General features: G+C 52.2%; 8 protein-coding genes across 8 annotated transcripts; 4 read left to right on the top strand and 4 right to left on the bottom strand.

The window, feature by feature from the left end:
* Window positions 1–1,687: 1,687 nt before the first annotated feature.
* N7532_008996 (inositol-pentakisphosphate 2-kinase) lies at window positions 1,688–2,762 on the bottom strand (the record flags this gene model as incomplete). The annotated part of the gene is made up of 2 exons (XM_056621487.1): window positions 1,688–1,876; window positions 1,935–2,762. The coding sequence occupies 2 exons, from the start codon at window positions 2,760–2,762 to the stop codon at window positions 1,688–1,690; spliced, it is 1,017 nt and encodes a 338-aa protein (XP_056472293.1).
* Window positions 2,763–3,503: 741 nt separating this feature from the next.
* Window positions 3,504–4,099, top strand: N7532_008995 (thiamine-binding protein; the record flags this gene model as incomplete). The annotated part of the gene is made up of 4 exons (XM_056621486.1): window positions 3,504–3,554; window positions 3,603–3,708; window positions 3,788–3,919; window positions 3,957–4,099. The coding sequence occupies 4 exons, from the start codon at window positions 3,504–3,506 to the stop codon at window positions 4,097–4,099; spliced, it is 432 nt and encodes a 143-aa protein (XP_056472292.1).
* Window positions 4,100–4,480: 381 nt separating this feature from the next.
* Window positions 4,481–5,711, bottom strand: N7532_008994 (uncharacterized protein; the record flags this gene model as incomplete). Its single annotated transcript, XM_056621485.1, has 3 exons — window positions 4,481–5,241; window positions 5,296–5,471; window positions 5,524–5,711. 3 exons carry the CDS (start codon window positions 5,709–5,711, stop codon window positions 4,481–4,483), a joined length of 1,125 nt encoding a protein of 374 aa, XP_056472291.1.
* A 578-nt stretch (window positions 5,712–6,289) lies between these two features.
* Window positions 6,290–8,884, bottom strand: N7532_008993 (uncharacterized protein; the record flags this gene model as incomplete). Its single annotated transcript, XM_056621484.1, has 1 exon — window positions 6,290–8,884. The coding sequence occupies one exon, from the start codon at window positions 8,882–8,884 to the stop codon at window positions 6,290–6,292; it is 2,595 nt and encodes an 864-aa protein (XP_056472290.1).
* A 257-nt stretch (window positions 8,885–9,141) lies between these two features.
* Window positions 9,142–9,769, top strand: N7532_008992 (cytochrome c oxidase subunit 7; the record flags this gene model as incomplete). The annotated part of the gene is made up of 5 exons (XM_056621483.1): window positions 9,142–9,170; window positions 9,361–9,439; window positions 9,515–9,575; window positions 9,641–9,672; window positions 9,749–9,769. 5 exons carry the CDS (start codon window positions 9,142–9,144, stop codon window positions 9,767–9,769), a joined length of 222 nt encoding a protein of 73 aa, XP_056472289.1.
* Window positions 9,770–10,504: 735 nt separating this feature from the next.
* N7532_008991 (C6 transcription factor) lies at window positions 10,505–12,635 on the top strand (the record flags this gene model as incomplete). The annotated part of the gene is made up of 5 exons (XM_056621482.1): window positions 10,505–10,575; window positions 10,628–10,781; window positions 10,838–10,893; window positions 10,948–11,336; window positions 11,392–12,635. 5 exons carry the CDS (start codon window positions 10,505–10,507, stop codon window positions 12,633–12,635), a joined length of 1,914 nt encoding a protein of 637 aa, XP_056472288.1.
* Window positions 12,636–12,988: 353 nt separating this feature from the next.
* Window positions 12,989–14,503, bottom strand: N7532_008990 (kynureninase; the record flags this gene model as incomplete). Its single annotated transcript, XM_056621481.1, has 3 exons — window positions 12,989–13,882; window positions 13,937–14,274; window positions 14,326–14,503. 3 exons carry the CDS (start codon window positions 14,501–14,503, stop codon window positions 12,989–12,991), a joined length of 1,410 nt encoding a protein of 469 aa, XP_056472287.1.
* Window positions 14,504–15,109: 606 nt separating this feature from the next.
* On the top strand, window positions 15,110–16,708 carry N7532_008989 (indoleamine 2,3-dioxygenase; the record flags this gene model as incomplete). The annotated part of the gene is made up of 4 exons (XM_056621480.1): window positions 15,110–15,164; window positions 15,361–15,632; window positions 15,715–16,287; window positions 16,343–16,708. 4 exons carry the CDS (start codon window positions 15,110–15,112, stop codon window positions 16,706–16,708), a joined length of 1,266 nt encoding a protein of 421 aa, XP_056472286.1.
* Between the last annotated feature and the right edge of the window lie 1,081 nt (window positions 16,709–17,789).

Raw genomic sequence — 17,789 nt, 5'->3', positions numbered from 1 at the left:
GGGGGGAAGTGGGGGCAAAGTGAAAGAGTGAGAGCAAAGACCCCATGTGAAAGAAGAAAGATGAACACTAGCAGTATCCATGGATAGATAAAAGGAAAGAAGACGACTATAAATGAATGCTGTTGATGATGGTTGGCGAACCTACCGCCTTCGCGCACCTATATCTACACTTTCATAGCTAGATAGCTTCATCTCTCACCCAGACTTCACACTCCTTTATGCTTCCCTTCCAAAAAAATCCTTAACAGATCACCCACTAACCCCTCTCGAACGAGACCTAGTTTTTTCCTCTCACAGAAAACATTTGGAAAGAACAATCCTTAATGTGACATTCTTCTCTCATTGATGGCGTCAAACTTCCTTCTACCGATCCCACTGCTCACGCCGACATCGCCGTCCAGCCACGGTGCCTCCGTCACTTCAAACACTATCCAACCAACATACCGACACCCCCCACAGTGCACATACCGAGTCCGTTCAACTGGAAAGAGAGATACTTCCCATTGAATGTGACCTCTCGCTTTCTGAAAAGCGTCGTGTCTCCAAGCGGTGCGTCTACACCAGATCCTTTGAATACCTTCAGCGAGCGACGCCGCATCTTGCCTGGATCCACCAACTATGAAAGATGTATGACCCACATGGTCCACTCAGGTGCCCAGTCTACAATACTGGAGAAACAGAAACCGGGCTCGGAGAACGACCAACGAATGTCAATAAGGCCTGATATCCAGCTTGAGACATATAGAATCCTCTGGTCGATATCCCCTCGGAAACCGAGGAAATGGAAAGCGTGGTGAGCTACCTCGGTCAAGATCAAGCCGATCATTGATGAGATCACATCGCACGCGACTTACGCCGATCAGCAAGGACACCATGCAGATTTTTCTGGGATATTTCTCCAAAAAGATCTTCTTCAGGTGGTGCTGTGATTGTAATCGAGAGGAACCTCGACCATTGAAGTATTTCAAGTCACTCACATGGCAGAGCTGGCGCCTTTTGCCTCCCCCATACAAATCGTTTAATGGCGTCAATATATTGTGTCAATACCGACATGCCCGTTCTGTCAGAGCGATCAACCCAACCGGAGCTGCAGATTGTTCAGCCATATACCTGTAAATGGGTGGAACCTAGCGTATTATGGGCAGTCGGTGCACGGCAAGACCTGTTGAAATGGAGATAGACAAACTAAATATCTTCTCTCTCAAACACACGAGCCTTGAATCGTCCGGTAAAATTAGTGATGTATACAGGTGGATGAGTTGAGTCAGTCGACGTGCTCCTCGTCCAAGATCTCGCCCAGGTTGTTCTTCTACGCGTCATTTGGTTCGTGGGATAGGCGAAGGCAGAGTCAGTGGTGGTGTCTTACTGGATTAACTAGAAGGAAATTCCAAGGTTGTATTGTATTATTTATATTTAAATAGTATTCTTCAAGTATAAGCCGAAAACCCACCGAATCCACGAACCAAAACAAACCCAAAGGAATGAAGAAAGGATATCATACAAAAGCCCGCCCAAAACTAAACCATTAAACTCTGTTGATAGCACCTAGATGCCAGCTGATACCACCACCCAAGGGCCAGTCAAAGCATGACTGAAAAAGAAAAATGAAAAAATGAAAAAAAAAAAAAAAAAAAAAAAAATAATAGAACATGGTCACGTCCCAGCATAAACCTCGTTCCCATTCCCGTTAGACCCCCTCCAACCTCGCCAATGCACACTCACTCGGTTCCTGACCGGGATTCGAACCGCGATACCATCCCTCATCTATCAACTGGTGCTCCAGGTCCCGCCAGTACTGTGCTTTACCGCCCGCCCCAGTTTTCAGGTCTAGGTCGCCGAGACGGATTTGGACGGGTGATTTTTCGTCCGCGGGGATCTAGACATATGTCAGTAAGCACTGCTCCATGGAACAAGGCAGGAGTGAGTATACATACCTTGATAAACATCGTACAGTCTCGGAGTGTCATATCCAACGACGTCTCGCGAGACTGCGCGGACGGACCCAGTAGCCCGACCTCTCTGAATGATTTCTGCCGAGACTGGATATTTTGCAGGGTGGGATTGCGGAAGAGGATACGCGCGAGTCGGGCGCGGTCGTTGCATCCTTTAATAAAGGTCGTTGCGCGGAGGACGTTCTCAAAGCGGTCAGACACCAGGTCGAGGGGACAAAACGATCTCGACTCTTTCAGCCCCAGCCGTCGGGACTCGTAATTCTTCATTTCCCTCAGCGCACAGGTGCGGCATCTATTCGCCGTGTCAGGCGCAGAGGGCGACTGTAGCAACCATTTCGGTTTCAATTCAGCGAGCGTAGCGCCGGGTTCATTGAAGATAGTCATATCGGTAATCAGCAAGCCAAATGGCTCACTAGAGCAAAGGTACCCGCCATGCCTCTTTTTGGGACGTTCGCCATTGAGTTCCGAGAGTCGGAGCAACTCGTTGCAGTGAGCAAGGAGGCCGTCGGGGAGACGAATGAGGTTTTGGTCGACGAGTTCATCGGTGTGAAAAAGTGGTCTGATTTTCGCATCGAAATTGTGCACGATCTCTCTATACGAGACAGCTGCTTTTGTCTCCTTGCGCAGACGTAGTAATTTGCCTCCGAAGGCGGCGGAGAGCAATTGCGGATCCAGAGGGGATCGTGGGTGTTGCTTGACCGCTAGATGGGACTTGGTCGGGACAAAACGATAGATCACATTTGCGCCGCCCTCGGCTAGGTAGACGAGTTGAACTCCCGGCGGGAGCTCCAGGAGACTGGGCTTGGTCATTCAGGGGAAAGGTGGGGAGAGAAAGGAAACTGCGGAGCATGACTCTGGTAGGTATTTGTAGGGAAGGAGAAGGAAGCAAGCCACCGCTGGATAGATCGTGTAGATCACGTTGCTTTTGGCGGGTTTCTTGTTTTTCAATCGTCCGGGGGTGCATGGGTGATGGATTTCTGTTGGCGCGACGATTGGTCGGGACAAGCTCAGTCGACCGGGCCGATCGCTTGCATGCGTCGTTGGAGCTAGAACTGATCCAGAAGCCCCGATGATGCGGGGACGGGGTGCAGCGCCGAGATGGCCTTTGCGACGGTCTGTTGCACGGCGCGGGCAGCCACAGACCCCTCGTGTTCGGGCAGAGTTGCGGTGATCAGTGACTGAGCGAACGGGATGGCAGGATTTAGTCGGTGGTGGGTGGAGTGGCGCTGCCCCTGGGACGATCATTCGATCAAGGAATACGCCCACACGACTGGAGTACCCTTCGGCAGTACTGGGAGAGTCGTCGGGAGGAGGGAAGAACTGGAAGGGAAGGAACCCGCGATGTCCATATGCGACAGCCGAGCGGTCAGCCAGGGACAACCCAGGCAGAATGCGATCAGACTGCTCCCTCCTACCTGCTGTACAGTGCATATTACATGTTAAGCGCACCCAAGGGTATAACTGGCGCTACTGCATCCTGCAGGAGATCTGACGTGCCTATCGCAGAATCCGACCTTGCACTAACACGACCCCACCATTTCCCTCACCACCATGGACCTGCCCACGCCAGCCAAGTGCACCGCCGACTTTTGCCTGATTCCGGTACGTCAACACCAGATGATTTCATAGCTATAATACTGAGATGTCTAGATCGGCACCGCCTCCCCCTCCGTCTCCGCGCAAATCGCCGACGTCCAGCGGCTGATCGAGGCATCGGGCGTTAAATACACCATGCACTCTGCCGGCACGACCTTGGGTATGTATCCAGCTTGCCTAGCACCGCGCCAGTAGTATGGGCGTAACCCGGACAGTGTAAGGGTCTGACAGTGCCACAGAAGGACCTTGGGACCGAGTCCACCAGGTCATCGGGCAGGCGCATACCCTCCTCCACCAGCAGGGCATCGTGCGCATCCAGACGGATATCCGCGTCGGATCGAGGTATGTTCTGCTCTACCCTAAGCTTGCAGGTTCATGTTTCACGGCCCTGCATCGCTTCCCCCTTAGCACGCACTCCATCCTATACACGGTACCACTCCCCCAAGGCAGGAAGTTGTTCTGACGACTGGATTGCGGTTAGGACGGATAAGGAGCAGACGGCCGAGGATAAGGTCAACAAGGTGTGCCAGTTGTTGCGCAAGGATCTGTGATTCTTCCTTAGTTATAGTTGGCTGGACTAGGTGGAGCTGAAGAATCATATGGTTGAGATCATTCAAATTTCTATACTACTAGAGTAGGTAAAAATGTAGTGAGGGTAACCCATCACCGGTCATTCCGTCGTCAGTCCACCGTCCCATCAAAGAAAACAAAAATCCAAACGCCGATCCTTTTGCGCAGATGTGATGCAATGCGACATCCATTTCCACCAATGTGTCCAAAATACCATTCCAATCCACGCTCTATATACCAGGCCTGAAACCAAATCCGAGGCCAAGAACAATGTCCAGAACAAGAACGCTGCACGAAAACAAGTGCTCACAAACACAAAAACAAACACTGAAGAGAGATTCAAAACCCAATAGCTGACTGGCTCAGCTCATGGGAATACCACCACCCAGGATACTATTCCAGTTCCCCCCAACCCAAATCCAATTCCCCATCGACGGCGTCGCCCCCTCCTTCGCCGAATTCGCCAACTCAACAAGACCTTTAAAGACATTATTGATAGTAGCCCCATCACTCGACGAAGTCGACGAAGACGAAACCGACGTCCGACCAACGGCATTCGTAACATTATTCAGATTATCCACCGTGTCGATCGCCGGTCCACGATTGAAGAAATCCACCAGAATGAAGGTTGGCTGACGACCCCACTGCTTCTTACACTTGCTCGCGGTGGTGCCGAGGTTCCCGACGCCGCCGGAGGCCGCGTTGGTGGTGGACACGTAGCTGGAGTTGGGGTACTCGATGCCGATCTCGGAGAGGTCGGTTGAGTAGAGGAAGTGGTTCATCAGAGGAAGTTTGTTGGAGGCGAGGGCGGTTGCGGTGTCGGTTGTTGGGCGGTTGGCTTCGCAGGAGAAGTCCGAGGGGGAGGAAACATCGTAATTGTTTTCCCACATGAAGGTCCACTCGTTCATCAGGTAAGGGTAGCTGTCTGAGGCTGTGAGGCCGGGGACGAAGACGACGAGGCGTTTGCCGGAGTCGATCATTTTTTGGAGGGTGGGCCAGGTGGTTGGCGCGGAGGTTAGGGAGTCTGGCTCGTAGGCGTAGGAGGTTATGTTGCCGTTTTTGAACTCGATGTTGAGGTCGGAGGCGGAGGCGGAATCGGAGTTTACCAGGAGAATTGTTACGACTGTTTGAGATGTGAGATGTTGCCAGGTTGTAGATGGGGTCGTAGGCGACGTACCTTCATTGGGGTTGTCGTCCAGCCACTCTTTAATATCGCCGAGCCAGTCACTTAGCAAACCCGCGTCCATCAGGTTGCAGTCTGAGTGGCAGAGTCGCCATTGCGAGTTGCTCTTGTGTACTTGTGCGGAGACGAGACGGACACCGGCGCTGAGTTGGGTCGGGGTATCGTAGTACCTGGAAGAGATCAGATGAATGCGACGACACGAAACAAAAAGCGGAGACGCACTGGTTGCTGGCTAGGGACATGTCCGACGACGAGCTGCCGACGAAGGGACTGTCGTGGGCGCCCAGGTGGGTGATGTCGCCGTAGGACTTGTCGCAGAGATCGGGCGAGTTGTTGCAGGCCGTCGCGCGGACGTTCAGCGAGTTGGCGAGGGCTGCGGGGAGCAGCGCCAGCAAGGAGAGGAGATGCATGGTGTGATTCCCGTTGACACTGTGTAATGGTATGGGAGATGTGGAGGGAAGGAGGGTAAATACCCTGTGACGGAGGCAATGTTGACAGCCGATCCATAGCGGGTCCAGGCCGCGTTGCCGTCTCAACTATTCTTAGATCCGATCGTCAGCCACGCTTGGCGCGGCCGCCTAACATGACTAACCCATACTAACGACTACGCTATGAGTGAAGAGACTGATAAAGGGACCAGCAGCTTCCTGGTACGTGGATCTTGATGTAGGCGCAATTTTTCCAGTGACGACGCAGTCGCACAGCCGAATTCAAAGTCGCTGCGGGGAGGCAGTCTAGTACAGCAATAGTGTAGACGACACGACGATCATAACCACGACGGGGTTGCCATGGGACCAATACTTGTGAATAATTCATAGCCAGCCGAGGCTATCGAGTACCCTACAACCAGTGTATAGAGTATAGCGTGTAGTGTGTAGTGTGTACAAGGAGGAGGGAAGGTGGCTATCATATACACTCAGGTTTAAGTGGGTAGTATGTTGTACATTCATCTAAATACAGTCGGTAATATACAAGAAACACGGCGGGTCTACGGGTCCGGCCTGGGTTTCGGGGGAAAGCGGTCACGCAGTTCTCGCCATTCACGCATCTGACGGAGCGTACGACCATCACCCAGCTTCGCCTTCTCACGCAACTCTCCAAGTTCAGTCCGGGAAAGCACAACGCCCGAGGCGCGTCGTCGACTACTTTGCGTGCGGGTCGGATTCACCAGCCATTTGGGTCTGGAGTTTTCAGCCCCGTCGAACAGTGGTTCGCCCCAGGCACGGTCGACGTCCGCGACGACTTCTTGTGGCGTAAAGGGGCACCAGCGCCGTAGTGTCCGGTTCAGGGGTTTGGCTGAAGGGGTATATTGGCTGAAGAGGATAGCAAGCCGGTGGCGGGTGGCTTGTCGGACCCAGCCTGTGTTCACTTGTAGGCCTGCGTCGCGCAATTGACGAAGCAGCGCGATCCCGCGGATCCAGGGGATGAATTTCTGGCCGGAGTTTGGGTGCTGGTAGACGTGCTTGCCCACGACATGGTCCTGGAGTGGGGAGCGGAATCCCCAGGTGACGATGGCTGCTTGCATTCGCTGGCTGAAGATCTGATTGAGGATCCGGCCGTCCCGTCCTGCGGGCTGGTCTTTGGCGAAAGATGTCGCGGAGAGCTTGGATTTTGATCCGGGGGTGAATGAGTACCAACGGACCAGCCAGTGGCATACTTCGGAGAGTTCGCGCCAGTTGTTGTTCATACCCAGCCGTTTCAGCAGCTCAACCCAAAACGCCGCACTGATGTAGCCGCCAGCGGGAACTACGCGTTCGAGAACCCGGAAGACGAACATCACCTCGTTCCGGGCGGAGAGGTGCTTTCCGGGTGAAGGGGCCTTTGTCAGTTGACGGGCAGTTAGAACCTTCTCGGCCATAAAGTCGACACTCTCCTCGCTTAATCTCTGGCCATGAACAGCAATTTCGTCCACGACTTTGGAGGCGGCATCATATTCGCCCACGGCGATGTGTTTGCGGAAGTGAATATCCCAGAGACCCGGAGAGCTCGGAAAGAGTTCCGTCAAGACCGCCTGCGACAAATTATATTGGCGCCAGTCCTGGGTCATGTAGTGCGAGGCCAGGAAAGCTTCCTGTATTTGCGCGTCTTCGAGGACGTCCGGGTGCTGGTCACTATGCAGTAGATCGGACAGCACAATATCGCGGTTCTGCTTCGCAAGCTTCTCAACCAGCCGCACAAAGACGCAGTCTTGAATTGAAATTCCAGCTGTCCGGAATCGGTTCATCTTGTCAAGGATATCCTTGCTACCATTCGATCTGATGGCAACTTCTCGTAAGGTCCGCGGCCCGACTGCTGACACACCAAGCATCTTGAGGGTCCCCTGGACAATGTCGAAGTTGAATGCCCGGGTAGATATTAACTTGGCCCCGATGTCGTCATTAAATCTCCCCTCCGGAGGATTCGTACGCCTCCCCGCGGAACTTGAACTGTGGAGGCCTTGTCCATCTCCATTGGCTGTATCGAGACATCTTTCCTTGGCGTAGGTTTGCAGTGCGCCGAATTCGTCCCGACTGCCATACTTCTTGACATAATCCAGGATATCCATCATCTCGTCCGCCGTCTGTGGATGGTCATCGTGCTTGACCAAAAAATTATGCATCCGTAACGCATTTTCACCGTATCCATGCTGTGCCAGAGTGGAGACGACGGGTCCATAGATCTTATGTCCTGGTGCTGTACGACACATCTCCTTGAACGCTCTAAGTCCAAGAGTGATTGTTCGTCGCTGTGCTGCCACCAAATTCACCGGTTCCGAAGAGACGGGCAGACAAGCCGGATCGAAAGCTGGCTTCAATACTCGCACCAGGTCATTCGGTTGGGCGATTCCCGACTTCTGCAGCCATCGATGCAATGCCGTGGCCTGTCTTGTCCTGCCTCGATCCAAAAGTCCTCCCACCACCGCCTCGTATAATTGTGACCATGTTCGGCCGTCACGCTGGTGAAGGCTGATCGCGTATTGAATGACATCCCCAAGGTATATTTCTCTTCTGAGGCCGAATTCCACAAAACTTCGCCAGAAGAAATCTGCCCGCTCTCCACTGACAGGCAATTGGACGCCCTGCAGGCGCACCGTCAACCCCTCCCAAATATCTTGTGTGCCTTTATCCCCATAATGCCGTTGGCGATACCGAAGAAGCTCTTCCCATAGCTCAAAGTCATTTGCATTTTCTGGTTGATCGATTAGACGTGTCCCAATGTCATTGATGTGACCGACGTCGGACTCGAATTCGAGACGATCTGGATGTAGTCGCAACGTCTTTGCGCCAGAATTATGTATTGTTGTTGGATTTGAAGGGAGGTTATTAAGTGTTTCGTCCGATGGCGCTTTCGCCTCAATTTCGTGGGTAGAAAAGCTCAACCGCCGCTTCTCGCTGACCGTTCGCGGCCATTTCCCGTGTCTCGTCTCGGTCGTACAAGAATCAGTGTCACCGACAGTCGACTGGTATCTCAAACATCGCGGCTGAAACCTCAAGCGCGCGTAATCACACTCCAACTGCTCGATTCCCACAGAGGTCGCGGCGAGGGTATCGAGGATCGAGACGGCGGAGGGCCTCTTCAACAATCGAAGAAGAGCCGGTCGCATGGATTGATCAGGGAGGGATGGCAACCGGCGTCGACCATCGCTGGAGAAGAAACAACACTTCTGCGAGCAATCAAAAAGATCGCGGACAGCGAGCTCGACTTCCGCCCGCGATGCCGCTTTGCCCTTTTCGGCCGCTGACTCATCTGGCGGAAGAAAGAGGGAAGTCAGGTGACCGAAGCTCGAAACCCAACGACATCGTGCCATTCGCCCTTCTTCCCTCCCACCCCAAACCCCGTTTCTCCCCTCCAACCGCCAAAATGTTCCGCACTGCGCCTCGTCTGGCTGGGTACGTCTCTCTTTAAATCTGGAACCGTCGCCGCGATCGCCGCCGTGCCCCGTGGGCGGACGCCGGAAATTCGTGACGCTGTGATTTGGGGCTACCGCAATTGTCCAATTGCAATTGACCGTGCTGGGCCTGACTCAAGTCTGTCTGAATGATAATAGCTGCTAACTCGTGAATTTTTTTTTTTTTGCAGGTTCGTGTTCCGCGAGAACCGTGTCCCCTACTACCAGCGTCTGTTCCAGAACCACGACGGTCAGCGTCAGTGGTGGAAGGTCAGTCCTCCCCTCGCTCCCAGTCGCTCCCGCCTCGACATTCGACCAAAGCTAACGCGCAATTCGCATTTATAGACCTCCCGTAGCCGTTACCTCATGTACCCCTACCTGATCTCCGTCTACGGTCTCGGTGCTGGTGAGTGAACCTCCCCCAATTGGCGATACAGCCAATGTCGAACAACTTGCTAACCTCTCGTTTAGCCACCACCTATGCCATGTGCCGCATGGTCTTCGTGAGTCCGCCCGGAACCTCCGCCGTTGCAAAAACTACTGCTGCGAAATCACGAACATCTACTAACTTCCCTACAGGGTCACAAGACCTGGATCTAAACTACTCTCCCTCGGTCAATTGGATAGCCACGGGAGGATATAAGTTGATGGCTTCGATATTGGCGGTGTATTTCTACTCCGGTGATGAGTTAGATTGGTTTGCAGGCACACCGATGATTGGAGCTGTACATATACCAACTCAAGCGCCAATTCCAGAATGTTGCCTCAGAATACCTTTTTCAGTAATCTGTATCAATCATAGTGTAAGATCTTAATCGACCATAGCGTAATTTTTGGAAGCTCCTTGCATGATTTATCCGCGCTTACTTTCGGGGCACGTCATTGGCTAGAGCTACGCTGCAGGGTATGGTCAAGTTGCCAAGCATGTCAAGGCAATGGTTGCCTCGACTTCTATTTCGATAACTGAGGTATACAATAAATATAAACCTAGACACTGGAGGTGATTGTATGCATGCCAGGTCTATCACAATACAGCTCAACCTAGACTGCCAGTGTAACACATCTCTGCTTAGTCATCATATATCCCACTGTCTCGGCGACTGCGTTCACTTTCAAACAAGACCTTCAGATCTCAACCGAGCTGTGGTGAGACAAACCAAGGGCATATTTACTCTCAGCTCTACTCTGCGCTCAGATAGCTCAACCTTGGAGACCAACAGCAAGATTGATTCATACAAACGTCTTGATTGTGGAGAACTCCGAGTCGGAATCGCATGATCCCTCACTTGCCTATCAGAATATGTTTCCGAGCAACTGAGACCCGGACTTTGCAAAATGGACCAAGCAGACTCGAGCTACGCAGAGAGACCCGCCAAACGCGTGCGGCAGGCCTGTGAACCATGCAGGTATGTGCATGGACCGCCCTTAAGTGGAGATACGTGGCTGACCTACTTCCAGACGCAAGAAAGCAAAGTGCCCCGGCGAACAGCCGGTCTGTTCCCTGTGTGCCAGACTCAGGCAGCAGTGTGTTTATGCGGAGGAACGACGTCGTCCCGCGTTAGAGGAGGCTTCGAAGCATAATGGTGCCGCAGCGCCTGTGTCCCACACGTTGGTAAGATCTTCTGACGGTCGATAGTTTTATGGCAAGATTTTCTGACGTGATAGTAGGAGGACCGGATCAAGAGTTTGGATGGCAAGCTTAGTGCCGTCCTTGACCACCTCGGGTATGTATTATGAAGCATAAGCTGAGATTGACGATTACTTACTGAACCTGACAGTTCCGCCTCGAGAAATGAATCTTCGGAATCTCTTCTCCCGATGATGGGATCATCCGTCACAAATCTCTCCGTTGTTCTACCGCCCTGGGATGAGATAATTCCTGTCGCCGAGTTATATCTCTCGTACTGTGATTCACAGCCTTTGCCCCTGTTCCACCGGAGCAGCTTCCTGGCGAGTCTGCCGATACGCGATGTCGAGATCATCTATGCGATTCTGGCGCTCGGTCTCCGATTCTCGGATACATATCACGACGCCAGGGAGCTTGCAGAGCAAGTCAATAGCTATGCAGAAGTAGCCAGGGGGCTTGTGATGAAACGAGTTTCCGAGGGCCCGGTTGAAATTTCGACTCTCCAGTGCTTGTGTCTTCTAGGCCTGGTCGACTTTACCAGTGAGCAGCTCCCTTCAACCTCGGGCCATGACTTCAAAGGCTAATCGCATGGCAGATGGAAATACACATCGCTCAAGCATTCACAGCAGCCTTGCAATGAACCTAGCACAATGTGCCAATCTCGGCATAGAGACTCGACCTCCATCAGACCCGATCGTCCGAGAAGAACGCCGACGCTGCTTCTGGAGCATCTGTCTTTTGAAGCGCCTACACGGCAGCGAATTCTCCATATTAGATCCCCCCGACGTGACAGGTCCGCCATATCCCCAGAGCCCAGGCAGACCTCCACGAATCATGTCACCAGGCCCCTCAATTTCAGGAAATCGACGAAGCACCATCCAAGACCAGGGTATCAACGCCTACGTGATAATGCTCAGCGAAGCATTCGCCAGAACATTGCGATACGTCCAACACCGCGGACGACCTGGTAAAGTCCCACCATGGTCCCCAGACTCAGAATACTCCAAAATCCTAGCACTACAAATGGAAATGGAGACTCGCATGCCGCACACACACCGATACAAATCCGCCAACCTCAACGACAGATCACTGGAAGAACTCCAGGCCCACCGCGAATACTGGGGACCATGGTTCCTGAATCAATTCCTCTACCATACAATCCTCTGCGTCCTAAACCACCCGCTCCTCCTCTCGCTCAGCCTGCGAACCTTCCGCAGCACAATCCCCGAGATATTCCTCCAACATACCTCTGACCTAATCTCATCGCACACAACCTGGATAATCCACTTCATAAACTACCTAACCGAAAAGTCGTTCAGAGTCTCCGACCCAGTCCTCGGCTACAGTGCGGCCGTAGTCGCAACAATCGAACTCCAACTAAGCTTCACCGAAAATGCCGCCATCCGCTCAGAAAAACGCTCAAGGTTCACCAAATGCGTCACCTTCGTCCAAGCAATCGGCCAAACATGGCCACACATGGCCCGACTCGCACGCAAACTTGTCCACCTCGAAGACGCCGTCTCGGCAACATACCAACCAGACCTCGATACGCAAAACCAAAGTCTCCTCATTGACCTCTCCCGGTTCTGGGAAATTCTCGAGTACTCCTCGAACAGCGATGCGGACTCCGCGCGTCGTTTATTCGGTGAATCACTCTGTACTGGCCCGCCGCCCGTCACGGCCGAGGTCTCGCAGACGTCGCCGCTACCTGCGCCGAGTCGGTTGAATGCGCAGGATGAATCGGATTCGCGGGGGCAGAGGCAGGGTTTTGCAGGCTCGCCGTTCCCTGGGGTGCAGGGGTATGCGGGGGCGTCTGAGTTGGTTTCCCGGAGCAGTTGACTTGGTCGAATGATGATTTTTCGATACTGGCGACGAACTTCTTTTCGCAGGGGCAGGAGTTTTTGAGAAGTGGGGAGAATTGGGATTCTGTCGGGAACTTCTAGATGGCTTCAAGTTGTCCTCTGCTTGAGGAATTCATTTTAGATGTTAGTTCTAGCTACATCATTCAAATCTACGTATTCCGCCATTTATCACAATTGCTTTTGTGGGGTGATATGATATAGGATATGTGATGTGGGGATAAATCTATGAAGGTCATTAGAAAGTCATGTCGGCTATGATATCACATGTGATATGCACAATAGTAGAAGTAAACTGAAAAAGCCATCAACATGGTGTTCCCTTTAAAATCCCTACGAAGCCAAAGCCCCCTTGAAAACTTCCACGAACTCATAAACCTCCGAGTAAGTGTTATACAACGGCACCGGTGCGGCGCGAACAACGCCCGGCTCGCGCTTATCACAAATGATGCCGGCATTCTGCAACCGATCCGCGACTTTGTGCAAAAGGCCCGGCTTCAGCAACAGGCTCAGCTGTGCACCACGCGCATGGGGGTCCGAGGGCGTGATAATCTCAAACAGACGCTCTTCGTCAGTCGAGTCCTTGAGCAAGAGGAACTCAAGGTAGGCCGTCAAATGGATCGACTTTTGACGCAACTCCTTCATGGAAGTCTTGTCGAAGACGGAAAGCGCCGCGCAGAGGGTGGTCAGGTCGATAACGGAGGGGTTGGAAAGGACCCAGCCCCCAGCACCGGGGATAGGCTTGAACTTGTTATCCATCTTAAACCGCACCGAGCGATCACCGCCATACCACCCCGTCAATCGATGGCGGAATTTGGGCGAGTCCTCGCCTTCAGAATAATCCACCTGACCATGCCGATCGTGCACGAAAATACCGCCCATAGCGCCGGGTCCAGCATTGCCGTACTTGTATGTGCACCAAGCGGCGAAATCAACGTTCCAGTCGTGCAGCTTGAGTTCAGCGTTTCCGTATGCGTGCGCAAGATCCCAGCCGACCACCAGTCCCCGCTCTTGCGCGTACTTGGTGATGCGGGGAATGTCGAAGAGTTGGCCGGTGTAGTACTGAATACCAGGCAAGAGAAGAACAGCGGCATCATCGGCATGCTTGTCGATGTATGAGAGGATTTTCTCGGTGGGGATCTCGTATGTGCCTTCATCGGGTCCGATTAGGACCATGTTTTCTTTGGCGTCGAGGTCGTGCCAAGCGATGTGGGACTCGATTGCGTACTGCGATCATGTTAGTTGTCTCGGTTATACATCCCCAATCCACAGGCGACGTACATGATCACTGGGGAAAGCCTTCCAGTCCATCAAGATCTTCCGGCGCTGCTCCGTCGGCTTGTAAAAGCTCGCCAGCAACAGATGCAAATTCATAGTCAAGGTACCCATAGCAGCGACCTCAGCCGGCTCCGCGCCAACAATCTTACACATAGAAGCAGCAGCCTGCTCCGAGAGCAACTGCCATTGGGAGAGTGGCGAGTCTTCAAGATCGGTAAAGTGTCCGCAGACACCAATGCCAGACCAAGTATCCAGCTGAGCCTCCATGTACTTGGCAACAGCCTTAGGCTGGATACCCAGCGAGTTACCACAGAAGTAAATACTGGGCTTATCCGAAAGACCTGCCAAAACAGTTAGCATTTGTTGCAGCGTGCATTGCTATTTCCACATACCAGGCTTAGCCAGCTTCTTGCTGGCGAGGTTAGCCTTGGAGGGAATGATGAATTCATCCCTCAAGGCCCGGAGTGGATCGGACTTGTCCAGCGACGCAGCGTATTCCCTGGACGCAGCCTCGGCGGGGAAGACCGGCTTTGCGGCCTTGACGCCGTTCGTACCGTTCGTGCCGTTCATACTAGGTGTTCGGTGTTCGGATGGTGTCGGATTTGAAACGCCGGAGGTGGGACACAGGTCTCGGGAGGACAGAGGCCGAGGGAAAGTGAGGGGAGGTTCTTGTAGCAGCGGTCCTTTTGTGCAGCACTTTATATCGTTGCTGTTGCTGCGAAGTGGGAGAGCTGTAGACCGGAATGCGACATCCGCTTCCGCCTATTGATCCGGGCCCACTGCGAGTGTGGAGTTATCTCCGCTTATTTCCTACAAGGTAGCAGTGATAATGAAGAGCAAGCTGATTAGGATGTAGACTGCGTAGACTTCGAGTGAGCATGTTTGGTTTGTGCGGTGGGGAGGCAAGACACGAGGACCTGCGATAGGCCTGTTGCCTGCATGCAGTCTGTAGCGTAGAGCAAGCCGCATACTAGAGCAGTCGCGCAGAGCAAGCGAAACATGTACTCAGCAGTTCAGCTTCAATATTAGACAAGACCCTGTGGTGCCTTTTCCTACACTCAATGTTGCTGAGTACGTAAGTGTATAGTTCGGTTACATCACCGTCAACCCGGAAGCCGGAAGACGATCCGGGTCACTTCCGGGTTTCCTAGATATCGCCAGCCGAGCCCAGCCGGCATGGATACGGCCGTCGAGTATGCAATCCCGGCATATTTGAAGCTGGAAGGGCGCAGTATACTTTCCTCTGTATTCACCCCTCGTCCCCCTGACTTCCTTCTCCGCAACACTCCCACCCATTCCCGCGATACTCTACCTTTGTTTTTGCTGAATACCACCCCATCGGCACTTGATCTACTTTTCCCATAATACCTTCCCTGGTACCATATACCATCACACAAACCCACCATGCTCCAATCAGCAGAACTCAGCCTGGACGGCTACGCCATCTCCCCGGACTACGGCTTCCTCCCCCACTGGCCTTCCTCTTTCCCGACTCAGCGCACCCTACTACGCGCCCTGGGAGGATCTTGCCTCTGATCTCCCTCGACTCATTCAAACCGGCCAAATCAGGCCACTAATCGACAACCTCCCCGTGTTGACGACAGCATCGTTACAATCCGAACCAGAATGGCGTCGTGCATACAGCGTGCTAGGATTCCTAACGCACGCGTATATCTGGGGCGGCGAGAAACCACAAGATGTAAGCCCACCGCTCCTTTACACATACCCTCAGTATCAACTCATGACAAACAAAAAAAGACCCTACCCCCTGCATCTCAAAGCCACTCCTCGAGATCTCAGCGCACCTTGGCCTCCCGCCCTGCGCAACATACGCAGCTTTGACTCTATGGAACTGGACCACGTTCCCAGAAGCAGACGTCACAAATCCCGACAACCTATCCCTCCTGACCTCCTTCACCGGCACAAAAGACGAGGAATGGTTCATCGTAATCTCCGTCGCTATCGAAGCAAAAGGGGCGCGTGTCGTCCCACTAATGCTCGACGCCATCGCTGCAGCCACAGCCAACGACGCACCACGTCTCACCGCATTGCTGTGCAGATTTTCTGACATCCTGGAAGACCTTACCGTGACGCTGAAGCGGATGTACGAGAAGAATGACCCCAATGTATTCTTCCACCAGCTCCGGCCGTTCTTGGCAGGTAGCAAGAATATGGCTGCTGCAGGTTTGCCAGACGGTGTTTTCTATGACCTTGGAAATGGCCAGGGAGAATGGGGTCAGTACAGTGGTGGTAGTAATGCGCAGAGCTCGCTCATTCAGACATTTGATATTTTTCTCGGGGTGAATCATTCTGCGACGGGAGATGTTAAGCCTGCTGGAACTGGGTACATTCAGGTTGGTTTCGATCATCTTCGATTTCCTGACTTTTTCATACTGATGCCCGCCACAGGAAATGCGCAAATATATGCCCTCGCCCCACAGGAACTTCCTCCAAACCCTCGCCAAGCTCACCAACACCCGCCGCTACATCCTCAGTTCCACCGACCAATCCCTGAAAGAAGCATACAACTCCGCCGTTCTCTCCCTCAGTTCCTTCCGAGACGCGCACATCCAGATCGTCTCGCGGTACATCATCATACCTGCCAAGTCACGCGCGCCGGAGCAGAAGACTGAGAGGGTGAATCTAGCAACGGCTAGCTCGCAGGTCAAAGGGTTGGAGGACAAGAATCCGACTGGTCTTTATGGAACGGGTGGAACTAGTTTGATTCCGTTTTTGAAGGAGACGAGAGATACCACCAAGGCTGCTACTTGCTAAAAACGTCGTTCTTTTTCCTGGGCCGACTCTGGGACTTGGTTCGCTCCTTAAAGGAGTTGTTCACGATTTGAGATTAGATCATTCTAAAATCTTCTCATGCCATGGGTAGTTCAACTATTCAGAATTCACGACTCGAAATTTCTGTTTGTACACTGTCATAATTTCGCCATAGTATGGGTGCATCACATACTATCGCTTGGACTGATGAAAATATATCTTGCAGGTTTAGCCATGGTATAGCACCGCACTACGTACATAATCGTGCACCGCAACATCATCGGTTAATGTATTTAACAAAAAAATATTAATCGAATTTAGTCAATAACGAGTGTTGTTAATCTAGCTAGATCGCCTGCGAACACTGAATACCTTGAAAATGAAAGTGCTGACATTGTGGATCAGGTCAAGTGGAGATGTACTTTATGTGAGACAAGGCGAACCTTGGAACTCCCGACGTACCCGAAAATGGAGTCCTGGGACGGAACACTAACTTTATTTTGAGCTCCATCAGATAACTATCACAGCCAAAGCAAGTGTTAGAAGAATTGGATAGCGAGGGAAAAAGATATGGTGAGGAATTATCCACTAGAGAAATGAGAAATCTTTCTCGTCAAGGTCAATGACTAGGTGTTCATTTTTATTTATTGGAAATATGTTAATTTATTCCTTCTAGAATTCTCTCCTACTTAAAGAAGCGACAGAGATATCCGTTCACCACTGGAAGACAAAAACAACCTACACTTAGAATCGCTGCTCAAAGTTCCAGTTAAAGCGCAATCTAAGACTCCAGACACCTTAACATGTACCGTTCTGATAAAAACAACTCCCCTCATCATTTCATATCTCATGAAAATAACACCACTGCAACGCCCCGCTCCACAGCCCGCTCTAATCCAACCTATGTGCTCCGACCGTCGAAATAATCCCGAAACATATATGATGATACCAATCAACGCAATGCACCGCCAAAACAAAAAAAGCAAACCCAAATCTTTAAACAATTGGAAACTGTCCAATGGCTGTCGTGGATAAATTGAGTAAAAAGAAAAAGCACACCTGAAGCCCGTTCGTGAAAGACAAC

This window comes from Penicillium argentinense (genome assembly GCF_028826775.1).
Source record: "Penicillium argentinense strain IBT 30761 chromosome Unknown utg000009l_segment0_segment0, whole genome shotgun sequence".
NCBI lineage: Eukaryota > Fungi > Ascomycota > Eurotiomycetes > Eurotiales > Aspergillaceae > Penicillium > Penicillium argentinense.
Note: the sequence above shows the minus strand (reverse complement) of the source record. Positions and strands in the feature narration are given on the sequence as shown.